The sequence below is a fragment of the Triplophysa rosa genome, linkage group LG14 (genome assembly GCF_024868665.1).
Source record: "Triplophysa rosa linkage group LG14, Trosa_1v2, whole genome shotgun sequence".
Classification (NCBI taxonomy): Eukaryota; Metazoa; Chordata; class Actinopteri; order Cypriniformes; family Nemacheilidae; genus Triplophysa; species Triplophysa rosa.
The window spans coordinates 5565467-5589441 of NC_079903.1; the positions used below are offsets into that span (position 1 = coordinate 5565467).

Genomic DNA, 23975 nt, shown 5'->3' on the forward strand with positions numbered 1-23975 from the left:
ATAAGGTTTGTGGGAAATGCAGTCCAGGGTGTATTCTGACAGTTCGTGTGGTATATGAGTCCAAGGTGGTCTGAGTGGAAGAGTTCCATTACCAGAATTGTAACAGAGCCCCCACCCCCCCCCCCCCCCCCCTTCCAGACGCTCTTAATAACAGGATGAATCTGGAGGGTGTTGGAATGGGGCGGGACGGCGGGCCATGGAGTGGAGGATCTGGAGACTGAGGCAGAGCGGGTAGACCATAAAACCAGGGCAGAGTTGAAGATCACCCCCACGAAGCAGAAAAAAACCCCACGGCGGAGCAGAGGACCACTTCTGTGACACCAACGACCATCTCAGATAAGTAGAAGACTTCCCCGGCGGGACAGGCAGAGCAGAAGACCACCAGCGCAGGACAGAAACCCCTGGCCGAGACTGGGACCTAGGGAACAGTGAGACACACGAAGCAGACAAAGCATTTACAGATCCAAGGACCCAAGTGGGGAACACTTTGAGTTTAATAAAAGTCTCTTGGTCCAGAACAGACAGTTCATTGTCAAATGACTGTAATGGAAAACATACATAGTTTAATATCAAAAATACAAATAGGAAGTTCACTAAAAGTCTATTCGGCTGATTCGAGACAAGACACAAGTTAGTAATTGGCCCCCATGGCCGGTTCAAGACAGGACAAGAGTTCATTGGGCGAAAACCAAAAGCAAACTCCACTAACCCCAGAGGTTCTACAGTCGCAGCTGACACCTCTGGAGATAAGATGGCAGAAGGTTTCAAACCAGCATCCGTGGTTGGGCTGAAACTGGACACAGGTTCGTAATCGACCTGCATGGCCGGTTCAGTACAAGGAAAAAGTTCATCAGACGAAGCAAACTCCGCTACCCAGAAAGGTTCTACAGCCGAAGCGGACACCTCAGGAGACATGATAACAGAGAATTCAAAAACAGCCTTCCTGGCTGGGCTGAATCTGGACACAGGTTCGTCATCGGCCTCCATGGCCGGTTCAGGACAGGAAAAAAATTCACCGGACGAAGCAAACTACGCTACCCAGAAAGGTTCTACAGCCGAAACTGACACCTCGGGAGACATGATAGCAGAGGGTTAAAAAAACAGCCTTCCGGGCTGTGCTGAAACTGGACACAGGTTCGTCATCGGCCTTCATGGCCGGTTCAGGACAGGAAAAAAGTTCATCGGATGAAGCAAACTCCACTACTCAGAAAGGTTCTACAGCCGAAGCTGACACCCCGGGAGACATGATAGCAGAGGGTTCAAAAACAGCGTTCCTGGCTGGGCTCAAACTAGACACAGGTTCATCGTCGGCCTCCATGTCCGGTTGAGGACAGGAAAAAGGTTCATCGGATGAAGCAAACTCTGCTACCCAGAAAGGTTTTACACCCGAAGCTGACACCATGGGAGACATGGTAGCAGAAGGTTCCACTATTTCTAAAGTGTCCCTGGTGATGTATGCAGTCCAATTATAACAAATTGCAACCCCTAGGTCAGGGAGAGCTGCAGACAATGGGCTTAGTTCAGAAATAGGGAAACTGTTGTAAAGTGGTTTGGGAATACCCACACCATGTGCGGACCTGATTAACAGATCTTCAGTGTTTGATATCAGTCTCTAATATCTCTTAGAAAAGGGGACTATGACAGGCTGTGGTCTGATAACCACGGTGGGCCGTGGATCAAAGGTGTCAAACGAAATCTGTTGACGCACTAGAAAATCAATGGATACTGGGCGCTGTTCTGGATGTTCAATGGAGACTGGGTGCTGTTCTGGACGATCAATGGAGACTGGGTGCTGCTCTGGAAGATCAACCGAAGCTGGGCGATGTTCTGGAAGATCAACGGAGACTGGTCGCTCTGGGACAACTGTGGTGAAACGAAGAGGTTCATTACTGACAGCAGTTATACTACGGGGCTTGCGTTTAGCTTTTACTGCATGACTGGAGTCAGAAATGACGGGGGAGATACTACAGGGTTCGCAAGAGGCAAGAATTACCTAGGAAAAAATATCATGCCGGGGCGACTTTGTGTATGAGCTCTGATTCGACCATAGTGTTCTTCCGCAACATCCACCCCGAAAACAGAGCCAACACACAACAGGGCATGATCCAAATAAACACCCAAAGAAACTCGGGGACATTCACGAACTAGACTTAATCTAAGGGGCTCATTCACTCACTCACTCACAAAAAAAGTCAATAAGAAAACAGTTTGCTAAATCTGAGCATTTAGCTTAGGCCAAATAATCCTTAGTGTAACTCAAGTGATCGTGCACCCTGCTTGAGAGATAATAGCCATCTACCTATCTGGCAAGAGTTCTTCACTAGATTCGCTGGATCCTTGTTTGGCCGAGTATTCTGTAACATGTATCCATTTGCGGGTTTTTATTAAAAGAAGACATGGTCAAAACAGGCACGGGGTCGATCACCGGTGAACAATATCCAAAACGGGCAAACACAGAAGAATAATCAGGTACAGAGGCAAATATCCAGGCAGGAGCAAACAGGGTCCGAACGGAAAAAAAAGGGATAATCCAAAATCCAAAGCGAGATCATACACATGAGAAAACCAGAACAGTATAAACTCCGATGAGAGCTATGGGCTCCGTAACGCTGCTATCACTGAGCTTAAGTGATAAACGCAAAACAATACTCGGCCCTGGGTAACAGAAGTGAATGGTTTATAAAGTGTCTGTGTAATGAGTGGCAGCTGTAGTGTAATCAGTACAATGGATTGTGGGAAATGCAGTCCAGGGTGCACACACTATTCTCTAATCTGACTTTAGGTTTGGTGATTAGGACTCTTGCATTCATCCACGATTTAGCTAAAGACAAATAGTACGACGATTTTTTTTAATTTTGATTTACTAACAAACAAAAATTAATCGCTTAACTATATTTGTTTTCATAGCCACATTATTTACGATTTATTATAGATGTGTGTCATCACTACACGGCTTTTACGGCATTTTTTCTGCCTTTCGTTCACACAGGGGGCTTTCCGGGACTGATCCCATTAATGTTACTAGGTCCCCTTTCTGGAATCACTTTTTGGATCTATCCGGGATGCGTTTTGGTTCACACAGAAGGCACTCTGGCAATTTTTTGCCAATTTTCTGGGATCAGCGGGCTGTGTGAATGGGGTTCAAGGTGGTCTGAGTGGGAGAGTTCCATGACCAGAATCGTAACAGGTGGGAGGGGGAGGTGTAAATTGAAATTGATCATTAGCTGTAGCATCATATATACAGTATATACTATAGCCTACTAAAAATATATATACAAAGACTTAATAACTGCTAACACCTTTCAGATCACAAATACTTAATTAAGGAAATTATAAAAAAATCTCACAATGTATAGTCTACAGACTACCAATAAAATACAAGATAAACATATTAATGTAGAGCTTCATTTCTATTCATGGCACTGTGGGTAATGAATGTGGTATTGTCTGGCATCACACATTAAAGAAAAATGAAATATAAAATAATATAAAGACTCTCTATATTACAGTCATCAAGATTTGAACAACTGTAAAAAAATATTGAAATAAATCTTAAATTATTGCTATTGCTATCACTATTATCATCTTTGAGTATTTCTAAGGGGGCTCGGCTCTGAGGCTCTTCCTCTGACAAGCAACCACGACTTGAAAGGAAACTGCATAATATAATTTTAAGTTCACCTGTAATTTACATTTTTTTAAGAAATTTTAAAATAAAATAAAATAGTCTACTTCATTTTTTTCTTCACAGCTTCCTGCTGAATGATGGTAGAGCATCTACTCAATGCCTGGCAGACAAGCTGACAAAGGAACTGGTGGATCATATTAAGGCAAGGCCTAAATTAGCAAAATAACACTCTCAGAGAGGTCAAAGGAGCAATTTACAAAATAAATGTATGTACTGTAAGACAAACAGACATATGGTTCTGGTTGATGTGTAGATTAAGTATAAAAGTATAAAGTAAACACTTGCAAATTTAGAGTAAGATTTAGATTTACTTACACTGTGCATATGATCATTTGTGTGTGCCATGGAAATATTCTGGAGAAATAATCTTTATTAACTGTTACACCTTTGACACAACTTTCTGACTCAAAAGACACGAGGTCTAGTTTCTTGAAACCAATCACTTGAGTCTTAGTTTATTTCGCAACTTGTTGATTGACAATTGAACTCATTGTTTTGAGTTCTGATGACTAAATGCTTCCAGTGTTTTCATAGTACCTCTGGCTATTTTGGAGTCTGCTTATTATATCTAATCTATTTTTCTCCTGCAGAAATCGCTGCCATACTTGACTGAGCAGATTCAGACCAGACTGCTTAATGTGCAAAGAGAGCTTAAAAACTATGAGCAAGGTCCTCCTATGGAAGAGGAGCTGATGGGACCCTTTCTCAGTTCGGTAAGAGATCAACAATAAATCTCAATCAAAAAAATTGTAGAGCAGTGGTTCTCAAACTTTTCAGAAAAAGTACCAACTTTAATAAAATTAGTTGTTCTAAGTCCCACCTCATGACCGCCATAGAAACTCACATGAATAAACACATAAATTAATAGTAGAGCTATGAATCTTTACTTGCCTCGTGATTAGATACACCTTGTCCTCTAATTCTAATGTATTATTAATAATACACATTTTTATTTACAAGCTGTTTTAATAGTGGACACAAATGCTTTTCTGTAGTGCACTGTAAACAGGGCTCTGTAGGCTAAATGACTCATATGGGGGATTTATTAACTTTGTGGGGACTTGCAGAAAGACTACAAACCTATATTAAAGACAAACAATGTGGAGAGAATATTTAACACAGAAGATACAGTAAGTATAAATATGTGCATATACATGCAGAGAACATATTTATATCTAATGACCATATTATAAATGGGACAGGTGTGTTATAAGGTGGTGATTATAGGGTCTGTTTTAAGTAAGTCCATCTCATTTAACTTTCTATTAGACTTTCTTTTAGACACACACTTTACTGCAGCGGCTCTTGTCAAAGCGGTGAGTCAAAACTAAAGATCGATTTATTATTTAAATCGCAACGCGCGCTTCATTGATTTAACCTCTATAGATGTAGACGCATGTTGAATTCGTGCTGTACATCAATAACAACAGCTTTAAACAGCGGTTCAAGTTTAGAAATACATAAGCTTGCTCCCGCTCTGTGTTTCAGCTGCCTGTCACACGAGTTACATCAACCAGTAATAAATAAACAATGATTCATACAACTATATTAAAATTCCACATATATGAGATGTATTCCGTATTTATGGATCGTGTATTTAACATTAGAAATTGTATTTGAAACATGAAATTTGAAAACATGAAAAGCGTTATTTTTATTTTCTGTCATGTTACGTACCACCAGGGGTCTCTTCGAGTACCACTACGCGTACGACAGTTTGAGAACCACTGTTGTAGAGTAAAACCTATATTGTTTTTTCTTACATAGATAACAATGGAGTTCAGTGATTTAATAAATGAACTGAGTAGAACGGGGCATTCAAAACACAAAAACATCTACACTCTTCTACGTCCTGTGTTCCAGACATGGGACATGCATCTGAGAGAAACGCAAGTATTATGTGAGACATGTTAAAAATATGTTCCCTCTCTGTCGGTCTCTCGACGTTGTGTCGAACCGACAGAATGGGGTTTGTCTTGAGAACCTATCATCTTCTGAGTATTTAGAAAAGGCCAATGAAAATTGGCGAATGAAATTTGCATGCCGGGCTCCTCCCCGGATGTCCGGGTATAAGAGGGAAGCCGGCGTGCTCATTCATTCACCTTTTGTTCTTCAGAGCCTACGCATCTGATGAGCTTCTCTACGATCTGGTGATCATTCTTTCTGCTGGAATCTACGACGTGGACAGCGGACGGTCCCTTCCTGCAGTGACTCTCCCCTGGGCGTCTCGGCAGTTCCGGAGGTGTTCGAGCAATTTCCTTTTCTAAAAGAGCAAATTTCTCCAGCGTGGCTTGTCCCGCTGTTCTCATGGGTGCAACACACTCATCGAGGAGGGGGACGGACACAATGCCTGCTTCCAGTACGCTGGGGCAGACGTTGTGGATACGTCCTGCCCGCACTGCGGGCGGTGACGATTCAGACGTTGCGTCACAGGTGGCTGTGTTCCCACGGGACTCAGCCACCACCTCGTTTGCTCCCCGTTCCGTGGCGGCAGGACTACGGCCCTGCCGTCCGCTATGGCAAGCAGCGAGGGTGAGATGAGGATTACTGTGAGCGATAATCCGCCAGCCACGGCTCACGGACCGTTCACACCTCGTTTCGCTCGTCTGACCGTTCCCCAAAAAGACGTCCGCCGTCTTATTCCTCAATCACGTATTCGGACACGATGCGTGATGATGAGAGGTCTCTTGCAGCATCGGGGGGTGACGTACTGCCATCCGACTCCGACGATTCTTCGGGCTCCCTCCCTCGGGGGGTCGAGCCCAGGAAAAAGCGGATGTCGAGATGTCGGCCATGCTTTCCCGGGCCGCCGTGAGTGTTGGGTTGCAGTGCCCGCACTGCCTCTCCCGGCGTTCGCGGCTGGTACATGGCGCCTCGGGTTTGAGCGTGGCTCCAAGCCGCGCCGCCCCCAGTGCCGTGTTTACCGGAAGTGCATGAGGAACTTTGTAAGACCTGGAACGCCCCTTCCGGCACGTTTCACGTCAAACAAAGTTCTGTCACCCTCTCTTCCCTCGAGGTTGAGACAGCTGGAGGATGCGTCGGTGTCCCCCAGGTGGAGTTGCCGCCGCGGTGCACTCGTGCCCGTAGGTGGCGGCCACCTGGGGGGCTCGACCTAGACTCCCGTCCAAAGCATGTGGTGTCTCGGCATCTCTGGTGTCGAGAGCTTACATTGCGGCGGACCAAGCTGCTCCTCTCTCCACGCTATGGCTCCTGCCAGGCCAGGGCGTTGAGAGAGCTCCACGAGGGTAAGACCGACCCAGCGCTTATGCAGGAACTCCGCGCCATCACCGACCTCGCTCTACAGGCGACCAAGGTGACCACGGGGCCCTGGGTCGGACGATGTCCACACTTGTGGTCCATGAGAGAACTCCTCTGGCCGATACTTGCGCAGATGAGTAACGCTGAGAAGGTCCGCTTTCTCGACGTACCCGTCTCGCAAGGGGGGTACTGTGGTGTACTGTGGAGGGTTCTCGACAGTAAAAAGCAGTCCTCCGTGCCGCAACTCGGCCGCCTCGGCCGTCGAGTCCCGTGCACTGTCTGCTTCCCAGCAGCCCTGGTCCTCTTCAACGCCCTCCAGTGACCTGGAGGAGACAGCGAAGAGGAGACCATCGCCCCATCAGCAGCCGCGGGCAGCGGCTGTCATGGGATCACCTCAGGGGGATCGAGGCTACCATTGGGCCCGACCCCAGCCACAGCAGCTGGTAGGTCGGATAGGGACGGTTCCTGCCCCGTCCCTCCATCTGCTGGCCCCCTCTGGGGGGCTGGCGCCCACTTACTCTCAAAAAGGAGAGTTTCCTCTCTCTCTGGGTTACCTCAGCCGCTCTCACCCTCTGCACGACGGTGAACGGCAAACTCGACGTTGCGTCATGGCAAAGCGCAATGTCGAGTATAAACACCAGCCCTCAGCACTCTCGCCAGGCAGGAAATATGGCAGAGCCGATCTCCTCCCCGGGGGGCCTCCCCCAGCAAGGAATCCGTACTGCTAGCCATCGAACCACCCTCCGCGGGGGCGATGAAGCAGATCAACCTCTAGTCCCCCTTTCACAGTTCTGGGAGCCCCCGGACTGTCAGGCTGGCTGAGGAAGACGATCCGTCTCGGCTACGCGATTCAGTTCGCTACACGTCCGCCCAAGTTCCGGGACGTCCTTTTACCTCAGGCAGAGGCAGGGATGCCCCCGTACTTCGGGCAGAGGTCGCCTCCCTTCTGGTGAAGGAGCGATCGAGCCCGTCCCACCGGCCGAGGTGTTCAGCGGGTTTTACAGCCCGTACTTCATTGTCCCTAAGAAAGGCGGAGGGTTGCGCCCTATCTTAGATCTGCGTGTTCTGAACAGGCACCAACACTAGCTGCCTTTCAGGATGGTCACGCAAAAGCGCATCCTGGCGTCCGTCAGGCGTCAGGACTGGTTCGTGGCAATCGACCTAGGACGCGGACTTCATGTCTCGATCCTCCCTCGACATCGGCCGTTCCGACGGTTCGCGCACGAGGGACGGGCATATCAGTACAGGGTCCTCCCCTTCGGTCTGTCCCTGTCTCCACGAGTCTTTACGAAGGTCGTGGAAGTTGCCCTCCTTCCCCGTTGGGAAGGAGGTGTACGGGTACTAACTATCTCGGTGACTGGCTCAAGTTTGGGCACACTCTCGAGATCTGTGGTGTACACACAGGGACCTGGTGCTCCAGCACCTAGATCGGTGGGGCCACAGGTCAACTGAGATAAGAGCAAGCTCTCCCCGGTGACTGCGCGCCGTCAGTGTTGAACTGCCTGAATACAGCAGTCAGCGGTCCCCCTGTAACAGAGGCTCCTGGGACATGGCATCCTCGGCGGGGGTGGTCCCCCTCGGGTCGATGCACATACGACCGCTCCAACACTGGCTCAGAGTCGTTCCTGGAGAGCGTGGCACACCGGCAGCAGGCGTATGGTCACACGCTCTTTCTGCCGACCACCTAAGGGGTGCCGTGTGCAACGGGCAGCAGTGTCGGGGCGGTGGACGGGCCCCCGCCTGCGTTGGCATTCAACTGCCTAGAGTTGTGGTTGTGCTACTTGCATTGAGGAACTCCTCTCGTGCAGGGAAGCACGTGCTGGTCCGGTCGGACAGCACAGCTGCTGTGGCGTATTCTTCACTCACAGCAGCTAACATGACTCGCCCGACGCCTCCTCCTCTGGAGTCAGCAGGTGATCAGCTCCCTGCGAGCCACACACATCCCAGGCGTCCTGAACCAGACAGCCGATGTGCTCTCTCGTCAGTTGACGCCTGCGGAGAGTGGCGACTCCCTCCCCGCGCAGCCGGCTCATTTGGGGGCAGTTGGCCAGGCACAGGTGGTCCTGTTGCCTCCCCGAACTCCTCCCATTGTCCGCTTGGGTACTCCCTGTCCGAGGACCCTCGGCACGGATGCCCTTGCGCACAGCTGGCCGCGGGACAAGCGGAAGTACGCTTCCCCCCAGTGAGCCTCATTGCACAGGCCTGTGCAAGGCCAGGGAAGAGGAGCATCAAGTGGTACTAGTTACGCCCCTTGGCCTAACCAGGACTTGGTTCTCGGAGCTGAGGCTCTGACAACAACTCCCCCCTGGCCGCTCCCCCTGCCGGACAGCTTCCCCAGGGGAAGGGGCACGTTACGGCATCCAAGCAAAACCTGGTCTCCATGTCTGGACGGGACGAGGAGATCCTGAGTGACCCACCCCCGGTCCGGTTGGGACGTCACTCAGGCTAGGGCTTCGGCCACTGGGGGCTTACGCCCATAGGTGGCGCCTCTTCTCTCCTGGTGCTCTTCTCGCGAGAAGACCCGCGGAGTTGCTCGGTCGGGTACGGGCTGTCCCGTCCTCAAAGAGACGGGGGAGTAACCTCTCCCCTCCACACTGGGAATGTATGTAGCCGCTACGGCCGCTCATCATGACCCGAGTGCTGGGTAGCCTCTGGGACAGCACGACCTGGTCATTAGGTTCCTAAGGGGCGCAGAGAGGTGACCACCTTATCCGCGCTCCATACCCTCTTGCGACCTAGGTGGCGGGCCTCAAGAGGCCCCGCTCCCTTCGAGCCTCTCGGGGTTACCGCTCTTTCTCAGTCTTGATAAAGACGGTGTTCCGCATTGCGCTCACCTCCAAGAGGGTAGGGGATCTACAAGCACTCTCCGTGTCCGCAGATTGCCTAGAACTCGGGGCCGGGATTCTCACGTTATCTTGAGACCCCGCCCCGGCTACGTGCCCAAGGTTCCCACCACTCTCCCGAGAGACCAGGTGGTGAACCTGCAGGCCTCCCCACCGGGGAGGAAGACCCAACCTATCCGTGCTTGTCCAGTACGCGCACGGCGCCTCTGCTTGGACCGCAGCAGAGCCCAGAAGCTCTGAGCAGCTCTTTGTCTGTTTCGGAGGTCAGCAGGAGGGCTGTCTCCAAACAGAGGCTGGCGCACTGGATCGTGGATGCCCTCGTTAGGGCATACCGATCTTTTTTCCTGCCCGTTGGGGGTGAGGCANCCTGAGTGCCCACCCCCTGGTGGTTGGGACGTCACTCAGGCTAGGGCTTCGGCCACTGGGCGGCTATAGCCCATAGGTGGCGCCTCTTCTCGTCCTGGTGCTCTTCTCGGGAGAAGACCCGCGGAGTTGCTCGGTCGGGTACGGGCTGTCCCGTCCTCAAAGAGACGGGGGAGTAACCTCTCCCCTCCACACTGGGAATGTATGTAGCCGCTACGGCCGCTCATCATGACCCGAGTGCTGGGTAGCCTCTGGGACAGCACGACCTGGTCATTAGGTTCCTAAGGGGCGCGAGAGGGTGACCACCTTATCCGCGCTCCATACCCTCTTGCGACCTAGGTGGCGGGCCTCAAGAGGCCCCGCTCCCTTCGAGCCTCTCGGGGTTACCGCTCTTTCTCAGTCTTGATAAAGACGGTGTTCCGCATTGCGCTCACCTCCAAGAGGGTAGGGGATCTACAAGCACTCTCCGTGTCCGCAGATTGCCTAGAACTCGGGGCCGGGATTCTCACGTTATCTTGAGACCCCGCCCCGGCTACGTGCCCAAGGTTCCCACCACTCTCCCGAGAGACCAGGTGGTGAACCTGCAGGCGCTCCCCACCGGGGAGGAAGACCCAACCTATCCGTGCTTGTCCAGTACGCGCACGGCGCCTCTGCTTGGACCGCACGCAGAGCCCAGAAGCTCTGAGCAGTCTTTGTCTGTTTCGGAGGTCAGCAGGAGGGCTGTCTCCAAACAGAGGCTGGCGCACTGGATCGTGGATGCCCTCGTTAGGGCATACCGATCTTTTTTCCTGCCCGTTGGGGGTGAGGCACACCCCTCGTGGCTGGCTCAGGGGCCTCTCTGGCAGACATCTGCGAGCTGCGGGTTGGGCTATGCCTAACAACTCCGTGAGGTTCTAATACCTACGCGCGGAACCGGTGTCAGCCCGCATCCTGGCAAGGTGTGGGACCGGCAGCCGGTAGGGCATACGCCTGCGGAAGCCCTTCCCCCTCCGGGGGGAGCAGTGGCGATCCCGCCTCACTTCTTTCCTCGGGTAAAGAACAGGCATTCCATCCATCACTAAGCACCCTTCCAGGGGACAGGCTGGGCAGAGCAGCCCTGCCCCTTTAGGCCGGGGAACAGTTGAGTTATCTCCCACATAGCTCTAACCGGACCTAGTGCTCCAGACGTGGTAACCCCCCCTCCGTGGGCTGTTCCGTCTGATGTATCCTCATGAATGGTTCCCACCTTGGCAACCCATGACCTCCCCAGGTGGACTCCCACCTTGCGGTTAACTCCTGCAGTCCGCACATTCCTCCCATGAGTTCTCCCCTGATGGTGAGACCATGTGGTGTCTCCACTAATTCCTCCCTACGGTAGGTAGTGGCCTCTGCAGCGTTTTTCCCCCCAGGGGGGAATAATGCTTACCCAGTGGCCCGTACGGTGCCGGGCGGCTTCTCGCCATTTAGAGAATCAGGCCTCCGCCCGTGACGGCCGGCGTTAGGGGGCTTCCCAACTTTTTGTGGAAAGCTCTGGGTCCCCCTTCCTCTCCACTGGAAGGTCATAATTTGCGCTAGCGTGTTCGTCTGACTCGCCCAGGCCAGTCAACGTCGCTCCGCAGAGATTGTGACGGGCTCAGTGCTGTGGCGTTTCCATAGGAACCCCATTCTGTCGGTTCGACACAACGTCGAGAGACCGACAGAAAGGGAACGTCTTGGTTACGGATGTAACCTCGGTTCCCTGATGGAGGGAACGAGACGTTGTGTCCCTCATGCCACAACACTGGCCGCCCACCCCAGCGGTCGGGGGAGGATGCTTTAGGCTCCTCAGACCAAAGGTGAATGAATGAGCACGCCGGCTTCCCTCTTATACCCGGACATCCGGGGAGGAGCCCGGCATGCAAATTTCATTCGCCAATTTTCATTGGCCTTTTCTAAATACTCAGAAGATGATAGGTTCTCAAGACAAACCCCATTCTGTCGGTTCGACACAACGTCTCGTTCCCTCCATCAGGGAACCGAGGTTACATCCGTAACCAAGACGTTTTACTTGTGGGATTTTTTTATTTTACTGCACTGTAACATGACTCCTTAACCTGACTTATCATTCTTATTATAAATTTAGTCACAGAGAAAGTGAAGGAAATGATAGAGAAGTACAACGAGATGCATCGTTGCAGAGAGTTATTAACTTTCAATGATTTCTGTGAATATGAGCGTGTCATTAAAGACCATGTGGCAGATCTTCAAGACCCAGCTATGACATTAATGAAGCAAGTACGAGGTACAGTGTTCATCTGATAAAGTTACAGTATGTCGGCTGTATGAGAAGGAATGAGGCAATTTTCAACTAAATAACAAAATTTAAATTGACATTTTCCTTCTTGTGCTTGCAAGATAGCACATTAACTTGCACATTGTTCAATTAAGGAGAACCATTTTCATTATTTTTATATTTATACGTTTTTTTGTTTTTTCAGAGATTGTTCAGAATGAGTTCAAGGTAGTTGGTGATTCATCTTTTGAACGGTACCCTCAACTGAAATACATTGTTTCTGTAAGTAAACCCATTCTTTTATTATTAGTAGAAATTATTTATTATTTGTAAATTATTTTCTCTTTATTTCATTTTTTGGTTTTCAATTTAGAACCTGATTAATGACATTCAGTCAAAACAAGAGACCAAAGTGGAGAAAAGAATCAAAGAGTTCATTTATATGGAGCAACTGGTCTTTACCCAGGATAAAGTTTTACAACAGAAACTCAATGAATCTGTCATCCCTAAAGCAGCTGGGTTAGACACCAGTGATGACACCCACTATGAAAATGGTGATGATGATGATAACATTTTTAATTCCGAAGGCTGTGCCCTGTTGGATACCAGAAATCTAACTCCAGACAAACTGTTTCTCTATTATAAGGTGGGTTTAAACTTATACCAAGCCCACTTTAGCATTTACTAATAAGAACTAAGGGTGATTGAATGACTATTAGGATAAACTACAGTATGGCATAGGAAATATGCCAGATATGGTTAAGGGTAGTAATTTTTAATAATAATATAATCAACATATAATCAAATAAAAATTATTACATATCCAAAGTATAATTATGCCTGACCATTTTGCTGCCATGTTATGAGAAAGACCCATCACAAGAAATGCAGTTTTAGAGATGTTGTCTAGCCATCACTATTTGGCTTGTCTCTCAGATCCTTTTTTTTGCACACATTCCTGCTTCCAACACACGAAATTAAAAAACTGACTGTTTACTTGCTGCTCTTTAACAGATGCCAATAAATCCCAAAAGTTGACTCAAGTTTATTTTAACAGTGATGGTTACAGTAATTCATGTTGTATCTTCATACAGATAGTCTATCAACGCCTCACAGACTATGTGCCCATGCTGGTAACTCTCTTCTTGCTGAAGGACTCAGCAAAGATTTTGCGACAACAAACGATGGAACTGAGAATCGAGGCAGATTTGGTCAAACTGCTCAGTGAAGAATCAGAGAGAGGATGCAAGAGGGCTGATCTGAAGCAACGTCTGGAACGCCTGACACAAGCTCAAGATCTGATCAGCAGCAGACTCTAATACTGCTGTCTGATACAACATGAATCAGAATCAATTTAGCATCAGGGAGAAATAAATCATTGATTTTCTCAAAATTAATGAATAAACACCAGAATATTGAACAAAATATTATGTTAAGTATGTTAAAATACGAAATAGTGTTTTTTATTTATACTTGCATTTCCAATTGACCCTTCGCTAAGCCACGCCCAAAAACCGCCACAGGCCAATCGTGGTTTAGCAACCGTAACTAGGCGCGGGAGGTCTGTCAAGCTTTCGAGCGAGGGAAACACGTCGAAGCATTGTGCGTATAGATTGTGTAAATCTGATAGCCAGTATGCTAAAAGTTTGGACGGGGTGGTGGAATTTTTTCCCTTCCCGAAACCTAAAACCCAAGGGGAGAAATGCCGGACGTGGATCAAGCAGTGTGGAAGGCCTCACTCACAACTAAATGTGGGACATTCTAAAACGCTTAACGTAAATAACGCTTAACGTAGCTTAACGTACCTAAACAGCGATCAAGGAAAACCAAATTTCTGTCAAACCTTCCTTGTATTAAACACTTGCTGCTGTCAAAAGAACGAGCTCTTGGTCCACGGATAAAGTGAATAATATCACGTTAAGCGTTTTCTCCCCCATAGAAGTCCATTATAAGGAAACAGCTTAACGTGGCGTAACGAACCTAAACAGCGATCAAGGAAAACCAAATTTATGTCAAACCTTCCTTGTACTAAACCCTTGCTGCTGTCAAAAGAACGAGCTCTTGGTCCACGGATAAACGGCAATGCCAGTTAGCCCACTGACGCAATTAGCCACGCGAGCATTCGTGCCACAAAAACGCACTGTATCATCTCATTTATATTTCTGTCCCTTTTTATCAGAGCTTTTAGAAACATTTGTGCTGTTTTGTTCTAGTTTGCTCCACAGGCTATTCAGCGCGATGTAACAACACTGAAGCCAGGAGTTAGCAACTTTATTGCCTTTCACCCTCATTTCTTAATATTGGTTTCAGACGGCATAAAGAGTAGGCTACGCCACTTTTTAACACAATGCACGGTGGCTTTTGAAGTATTAATTACAACTAAAATGACAGAAATTTGTCTAAGCCACGTTAAGTTGTTTTCTCTTAAAATGGACTTCTATGGTGAGAACGCTTAACGTGATATTCACTTTATCCGCGGACCAAGAGCTCGTTCTTTTGACAGCAGCATGTGTTTATTAGAAGTAAAATTTGACAGAAACTTGGTTTTCCTTTATCGCTGTTAAGGTACATTAAGCTACATTTTTCACGTTAAGCGTTTTAGAATGTCCCACTAAAGGTCGACAGGATTAACAAAAACACCTATGTTTGCTCCAAGGTAAGAGCACGCCAATGTTAGCTAGTTAGCTAACTCAGCACATCATTGCTTGGAAATAATGACGGTTCTTTGTTCATAATGCATATATTTGAACATAAAATAAGATGATTAAAGGCAAGACGGAAATTTGTTTGTGTTGTTGATGATGTATGGCTCAGCTCAGCATCTCTGGCTCTTGCCAGGTCCAAGGCGTAGATTAGACCCACAACGTGTGAGCAGTAGCCTGGCGCGCTACTAAAAATATAAGCGAGAGAATGTTATCATTCATTAGATTAGATTAGATTAGATTCAACTTTATTGTCAATGCACATGTACAAGTACAAGGCAACGAAATGTGACCTCTGCATTTAACCCATCCAGACAGTAGTGAACACACGCACAGCAAGTGGTGACCACACGTACCCCCGGTGCAGTGGGCAGCTGATGTGCAGTGTGCAGGTGTGCTGGTGTGCAGTGTGCAGTGGGCAGCTGGTGCAGGTGTCATCATTCATAGGCTTTAGCTTCAATTTTGATTAAATTATTTTCTAATCGGTTGCATATTATGTCGTGGATATATCCCTCGAATGCACACTGCAGTCCCTTTTGTCTTGCTCTCTCAGATATCTCACATGTTCGCCAAAAATGACTAATTATCTCCTTGGGAATGTCTGACACCGGTGCATACATACTGTAATAAACTTGCCAGGCGTGAAAGCTTGACAGGCGTAGCAACAGTAACTAAGGAGGGCGGGGCTTAGCGAAGGGTCAATTAGTGACCAAATGAACACTTGCAAATGACTTACCTAAACAGCTTAGTTTTAAATTTTTAATGAAAATTGAAACATACCACCAATCTTCAGGATAATACCAGGGGTTCAACATAAAACAACTGCATTTTTATGCAAAGTGGAATTTGATTATGATTAAGGCTGTCATAGTATCAGATTTCGCGATACCACTAAATCCTATTGTAATCGAGCTGGCTGCGATATGCAATGTGTCGATATTTTTTTTAATGCGTAGCTTGTCCGTGAAGCATGTCTCTGGGATCAGTGGGAAATGCTGCTCGATCTAAAAGCAGTGCGAGTTTGAGTCGCACATAATGTGCATTTGAAAAAGCAACACCCGTCAAACATGATCATTATAAATATACTTTATTATCATACAATTACCTGATGAGGCTTGAGTAACACTGATAAAAAGATGTCCATAGGCATTTCCTAGATTCTAGAACGTGTTATGGTCTTCTTCTGCAGTGCGTATTTGGAGTTTCCGCACGAGAGCGCCCTCTGGCTTTCGGATGCAGCAGCATTTTCCGTACTTCACTCAAAAGCTGTGCATAAATCACGTGATATTTATCGTCGGTTTATCGTGACAGCCCTAATTTTTACTATATGATTATTGCTGCCAAAATATTCACTATTACAATATACAAATCAATATCTACAGAAAGCAAGATATATAAATAAATGTTAGTAGTCCAATTCTTGTTTATTTTGTTTGGTTTGTGTTTTCTCTTTTTGAATCACTTAAGTGTACAGAGGCAGAGAGAGTTTGTAACCATGTTACAACTATGTGTAAAACTTCCATCAAATACTGGACTGTCAACCAGAAACCTACATTATTTACGATATTATCATATATGTAGTATGAATTGTTGAATGTAAAGTATTCTGCTATATTTCTATTACACGGCTACAATAAAAACTGAAATAAACATTGATTTGAAATACTTACTTAATTACAAAATATTTTGCTTATTTTGCACAATTTCTGAGGAATTTTTTTTGGACAAAGACAGACATGCATTTTCCAGATGAGTCACTTATTGTTTTTTAAACGACCCATTTAGAACTCAACTTACCAGTTATAGTCCTCAAGGGAGTTTTGTGAACTTTGTCGAACAAGCCCTCGCATTGCCTTCACTGTGGGGGAAGTGGAGGAGCATGACCCCCAAAACCGGCAGTCTGCCTTGAAACGTAAACATTTTAGAAAGATTTCATGACAATGAGCTAAAAGCCACAATATGGACGTATTTTGTTATGAAATATTCAAAAATCACTTGCACAGTGTGATATATTTCATGCAGTTGTGTACTTACATTATACATAATCCAGAGAAATTCCAATTTAAAATAATTGGATCACGATTACTCTTTGGCGAGAAAAGGAAATCCAAAAAAGTGTAAACGAAGGCCAAATGATGGAAAGCAGGCTTATGGACAACGAAATAAAACAAGGAATATCCTTTTTAATATTAATAAAAGCGTTTTCTAAATGGAGAGAGCTTCGCGACCAACTTGGACTCGACAGAGACTCCGCTCTCGCATGTGTTTTATAGACAGGTAAGCACATTTTTTTTTACTGTACACGAAATACTAATGCACAGATTATTTGAATAGTTATGAATGCAGTTACCCTATGAAATACAGTATATGTCGCACAAAAATATGTAGCCAATAATGTTACTTGTAAATGCTGTGGGTTCGTTCGAATTTACTTTTTAAACGACAACTGTATGATTGTTTTAAACACATAAAACTGTGTAGCATTACGCTACCAAATCAATTCACAAAGTCCAATATCAGTCGCGGGCTAACGTAGCATTACAGTCCACGTTTCTTGAAAGCTAATTCATTACGATGACATAAAATAAAATCAATTCATTACCTCGTCCGTGTACATGATGGGCGATCTCCATACGCCTCTGGATGGTGAAAACGACATGTCCCACAATTCCACTCTCATACATAACGTCATTTAGCTTCGCCTTTTGTTGATGTTTCGAAAGTGCGACATCTAGCGGTTCAAATATTCCACATTGTGGCTTTAACCCTAAAGACTACTAATATCTGCTAACGTTTTATGAGACAGGCAAAATGCTTACAATTAGCTGAACATATACTTTATATGGACATATAGTTTATTTGCAAAAGATAACTCATTTTTTAAATAATTCAAAAATCATGTTGTTTATTGTGTTATCATGTGTTCATTGTGTTTTATTGTATTTGTTAGCTATATTTTTTTTAAGTTGTTGTTACTTAAAAAAAACGGTTTGCTTGACTTCACTTGTTGAATTAGTAATTTAGTGTATATTTTATAATCTAAAGAGAAAGGGCGGGGTTGACCTTGTTGCTATGGACGATGTCAGCAAAAAAATGGTGCTGTGTAGCACTAAAAGTGGTTCTTTGCTCGTAATCATAGGGGAACCACTTTTATTGCTATATAGCACCATATCTTGGTGCTTCAGTGGTTCTTCAGAGGTTCTTTGGGGCGACCGAGGTGCTATATTACAGGGATGCACATAAGTGGTGCGCATGCGCGACCAAAATTAAAAATGCGCTCTGTAAATAAGTTTAGAACGCTCATTTGCGTACTGACATGGTTGAAACCTTTTGATGCACAATCACTGTTTTAGACCGACTAAATGTAATAGTGGATAAGATTTCCGTTTGTACTGAATGCTGCTAAAACTACTGATATCTCGTTTGTTCCCGGTGATAAACGGGACCTGGGTGTAAATGATGAAAAACGGAGTATTGGTAGCTCCGCCTTTGTTGGTTATGCTTTCGTTACTAGAGAAGCACGCGGCACGCGCTGCCTCTGTGAATGTCTGGAACTGCACTGCGCTGCGCTGCGCTGCACGTCTACCAAAACACCGCTTCTCTTAAACTTTCTAAAAGGACAAGCTGTTTAAACTTGACACTTGCACGCAGCTTGTGTTTCTCTATGCTATACTCGATCCTAGCTCCGCACCGCAAGTCTCCATGTGCGTTCGCAAGTGCAGTTCCCAGCAACCTGCCAAAAACCAAAAAGGTTGTCGTTTTAGGTTTCAAAATTGGTGTTGAAAATTAATATTTACTAATGTAAAAAGAAAAACAAGAAGAAATACATTATCATTGTATTTTAAGTGTACTTTAAAGTAATATAAATATAGTATTATCCCACTTTATTATTTTGTTTATTGTTCATTAAAAAGTAACTACTTTTTTACTTTTATTTTTAATAGGTAAATATAGTTTGTCACATTATGTGCAATGTGAGCACCAAACCGAATCACCAGGTGCTCTCTTGAGATCCAGATAGAAAAACTTATGTGCACCCCTGGCTATATAGCACCGTTTCCGTATGAATAACAGGGTTTCCGCGGGGTATTAATAGTCATTAAATGGATTTTGATCAAATTAAGGCATTAAATGGCATTAAAAAGCATTAAACTTAAATTCTGAAGGCATTAAAATTATAGGAAGTTTGAAGAAAAAATAATATTAACAATTCATTTTGAATGAACTTTACAAGTGATTTGCTGTCGCAAAATTGCACATTTATGTGCTAAAAACACGGAACCAGTTTGGTAACTGCTTCAGGCCGGTGCGGATTTGCGGTAACGCCGGATGTTTGGATAGTGGTGGGATGAGACCTAGCAAAGAAGATGCACCATGGGGAAGTGCAAATTCCAGGAGAAGTGGTTGGAAGACGATGATTTTAAGACATGGTTGCAGCCCTTTCGTGGTCAACCAGGTGAAGGATTTTGCAGTGTTTGCAAAAAGAAATTTAAGCTAGCTACGATGGGTGTAAACGCCGTTAAATCACATAGTCTGATAGCCACAAATCGGCTATTAGGGTCACACAGTCGCAGCAATTTACTATATCTAGTTACTTTACTATGTCTAGTTACTTTAATGCGACCGACAAAGTACCATCTGCTGCTAGTACTGCCACCACCACTACAAATGTAATATTATATAATATTAATATTACTTATATACCTATAAGAGTTAAGAGGTTCAGAGTTTTTGCTTTACTGTTCAGACGATGGAATTTGTTAGCTGATGAAGCTAATGTTTGTACTGTGGCAGTACAATTTACAGAAAGTTAGTTATGGCCTGATTTTTCACTCTGTCTAGCACATGTACCTGTAAGTGATTGGTACTTTGATGAATCAGTCAATCAGAGTCATTTCTAATTCAGGTTAGTCGTGGGCCCGTTACGGCATTAACCATTTTAAAAATGGCATTAAAAAGGCATTAAAAAGCATTAAATTAAGTTTGGTGATAACTGCAGAAACCCTGAATAACCTGTTAAGCCCCTGTATGGTTCTTCAGTGGTTCTATATAGCACCTCAGTCATCCCAATGAACCGCTGAAGAACCACTCAAGCACCAAAATATGGTTCTATATAGCACTAAAAGGGGTTCCCCTATGATTACAAGCCAAGAACCACCTTTAGTGCGATATAGCACTATTTTTTTAGAGAGTGATACTGACTATGACCACAGTGATTGGCTGATTGAGGATGGGTCTCTGCCAGTCATTTAATCATAAAAATATTATAGTATTCTCATGCTGACATATTTAAATTAAGATCTTAAAATAAAAATGTAGTCATATTCAAATAAAATATTTTAATATTTAATTATTGCTGTATTCAAATGAAGATTATAAAATATACACTAAGTTACTAATTAAACAAGTGAGTTCATTTACAAAAACAGATTAGCTCTGTTAGCTTTTTAATTTTATCCGTTTTTATTTAATTTTATCAGTTTATCTTGTTTTTATTATGCATTCCAATTAATATCAATCAAACTACAGTTGTTTTTTATTAAGTAATAATAACTTTAAAAATACAGCCAACAAATTCGATAAAACACAATAAGCACACGATAACACAATAAAAACACAATTTTTGAAATATTTAAAAAAAGGAGTTATCTGTTTTTGCAAATAAACTACATGTTATGTAAGGGATGATGTACAGGCAGACGGTTGTTATCGCAGAAATAAGCCCCGACAGTGTGATCATTAGCCGGCTGCTTGTACAATATCTCGCTTATTACACGGCTACTTGCCACATAAGAAAAAACTGGACATGAAATGTGAATTTGAAATATTTTATTAGCTCATTTTATCGAATGCAGACCTCGAGGAAAAGCTGTTTACTTTCGGTTTTAAAGGCAGGGGGTGTCCGATTGCCGTATTACGCTTGTTTAGACAAAGTCGGGCCGAGTACCAAAACAACCTTGTAGCCAATCAGCAGTAAGGTGCACAGTGCACAGGACGGACATTAGTCGAGCTGAGCGCTGACGAAAGCGAAAGATGGGGGTAGGGGTGTGTTTATTTTGGTGATTTGAACATGTGATGCCATGAGCCATGTGATAAACAAAGTATATGTTCAGCTAATTGTCAGCATTTTGCCTGTCTGCATCTCATGAACAGTTAGCAGATATTAGTTGTCTTTATGATTACGTTCATTGTCATGAAATCTTTCTCAAATGTTTACGTTTCAAGGCAGATTGCCGGTGTTACAGTCATTTTAGTTAGTCTTAGTGACTTCGGAGTCCTCTTCACTACTCCTAACGTTTCACAGATTTAGGAGCTAGTTTTAGGGCTAAAATGCTTTGTGAAATATTAGGAATATATGTCATGACTCAGGTCGGGTCGGGGTAATTGTCTGCACGGGAACGGTCTTGTTTTTGTCGAGCACGTGGAAGCCGTCGACTAACGGCTGATATGAAGGTATTTCAGTAGCAAAACTTGAGCGCATGTAGATTTTAATTTGTGAACTTGTAAAGTAAGTATTTGTACATGTACACTAAAATGTACACTCACAGCCCCAATGTCAAAACTTGTCAAATAAAAAACTGAAGTTGAATGTTGAGATTTGCACTCGTGGACAAAACTCACAAATCTGTCTTCTGAATTTGAAGTTGCAGAAAAATAGTCACAAATGTGTAAACTGGCATTTACAAAATACATTGGCAGATACAAATGCATAGCACATATTTACACATTTTCCTAGATTCAGATTTGAATTGCAACCACAAATAGGCATCTACAACCTCTCAAACCTGTCACTGCAGTTTCAAATCTTCCCGCCTTGACTTTTGCTACTACTTTCGCGATAAACCCGTTGCAAAACTAACTTGTGCACTTGAAAGCTCAGAGGCGAGAGAAAGAACGGCATTTGATGACGTCACGCGGCTGAGCCACACCGCCCCCTAATGGCGCGAAAAATCACTTTACAAGTTCACAAATTAAAATCTACATGCTCTCAAGTTTTGCTACTGAAATACCTCCATAGCTGACCACGTGCTCCGAGTCTGCGTCATTGTTCCCGCCCTCGTGTCTCCGTTAGGGCTTTCCTTGCACTGGTGTTTTTCCGCTCGGCTCTCACACTCCTGTTCTCACTTCCCTCATTAAGCTCGTTTATCCCCGCAATTGCCCCACACCTGTTGACTATTCCATCCTCATCTACTTTCCCTTTATAATCCCTTGATGTCTCTTGTCCTGTGTCTGACCGTTGTGTGTATTTTCTACTCAGACTGACCTAGGTGTAGCTGTGGCTCAACTATTGCTTTTCTTGCCTAGTGATTCTTAGCCTTAGCCACAGTCCATGTCATAGTCCTAGTCCTAGCTCCTCTATCGTCATTGCTGTCACGACCGTGCTTCTCTCGACTCAGTTCTATCTAGCCTTTCCAGTGTTTTTCTCACCACTCTCCTGTCACGTCCCCAGGCCTGCTCTCTGTCCCCGCAGCTCCCGTTGGCGTCCCGACCGGCGGCCTCCCTCCACTACCGGCTTGTCAGCAGTCACATCAGGGTCGCGATCTCCACCCAGACCTACCACCTCTCTCTCCTCGTGAGAGTTGGGTCGAGGGAGACCCTCGAACCCAGACGACAGACCTCTTACCCCGGCGGTGGATCCTCGACACTCTTCGGAGGTCTCAGCCGTTCCGGTGGTGTACCTCTCTGCTTCCCGCGACTGAGTATTCCCTGGCTGTTTGGATTAGTGACTGTTGCCTATAACTAATAAAACTTTGTTCTTCCCGCATTTGGGTCTCTCTCAGCTTTGTCGACCATGACAGACCGGTCAGACCCGCATCATGACCCAGCGGGACCGGATCCCTTACGCACGGCGCTTCAACAGCAGGGCGTTCTGCTGGGACAGCAGGCGTCGTGCCTCACCGCCGCCGCCCAGGAGGTTGGCGCCCTTCACAGGCAAGTGGCGGCACTGCAGCTTCAGGTTTCGGAACTACTCCGAGGTACCGACAGCGCTGCGGGATCACAGCTTTCTCCACCACGTGGTGCCTCAAGTGAACCAGAACCCTATGCCAACAGCCCCCCTCTTTACGACGGGGATCCCAACTCCTGTCGGGCGTTTCTATCGCAGTGCTCTCTGGTGTTCGCCCTCCAACCACGCCGATATTCGAGAGGGCATCAAATGATTTGATAATTGTCTTATTGTAAAAGGTTATACTATATTTATAAACCGTAATGTCAATTTAGCAGTCACTATGCATGGACTATCTATTGTTTTATACAGTCATACATCTTACAAATTTTTTATTAAACCAAATGCTTTACCATCTGCATCCAGGGTTATCAGATCTGCCTAAGAAAACTTGTGATAGGAAGTTAGCTCAAGCAACACACAAAGTTAGAGTTTAGTTAGAGCTGAAACATAAAACAGTTTTGTTACTGCATCGTCAGTCTCTCTGTTGATTCTGTTCAATTTCTGATAATTCTGAGTCTCTGAAGCTCCTTGTTCTCTGTAGCTCTGATGAGGATGAAGATCAGACTGACATCTATTAACAGCTGTTAGCACATAGATAAAACACAAAGAGACACATAGTGTATGAGATATGACTGCTGTTTAAAACTCTACAGAAACTTAAATCTCAATCTTACACCCGAATGAACTTACATTCTCCAATCACATATAAATCACATAGAATGTCACATATTTCAGTTTTAATAGGTTTAACAAGTTGTCTTAACCATTTAAGGCTACTCCATTTTATTTAATTTACCTTTCTATGTGTGTATTACCCTTTTTAAAATTAGTAGTTCATTATAAAATAAAAATTTTATTATAATTCACTCACTCACATTTAGGGTTGGGCATCGTTTCAAATTTATCGATTCCGATTCCAAAT

The 23975-nt window shown here is 45.3% G+C and overlaps 1 protein-coding gene and 1 long non-coding RNA gene across 2 annotated transcripts in view; one reads left to right on the forward strand and one right to left on the reverse strand.

Annotated features, from left to right (window-relative positions):
- LOC130565205 (interferon-induced GTP-binding protein Mx1-like) overlaps positions 1-13722 on the forward strand; it is a 37631-nt gene extending 23909 nt beyond the window's left edge. Inside the window, exons 7-13 of the mRNA XM_057351789.1 lie at positions 3752-3830; positions 4279-4401; positions 5456-5588; positions 12254-12412; positions 12609-12685; positions 12777-13049; positions 13498-13722. Coding sequence (XP_057207772.1) covers positions 3752-3830; positions 4279-4401; positions 5456-5588; positions 12254-12412; positions 12609-12685; positions 12777-13049; positions 13498-13722 — 1069 coding nt within the window. The remainder of the gene's footprint in view (positions 1-3751; positions 3831-4278; positions 4402-5455; positions 5589-12253; positions 12413-12608; positions 12686-12776; positions 13050-13497) is intronic.
- Positions 13723-16213: 2491 nt separating this feature from the next.
- LOC130564807 (uncharacterized) lies at positions 16214-17771 on the reverse strand. Its single transcript, XR_008964301.1, has 3 exons — positions 17708-17771; positions 16903-17009; positions 16214-16371 (listed from the first exon to the last, which is right to left on the reverse strand). It is a non-coding gene; the product is annotated as an uncharacterized LOC130564807 (long non-coding RNA).
- Between the last annotated feature and the right edge of the window lie 6204 nt (positions 17772-23975).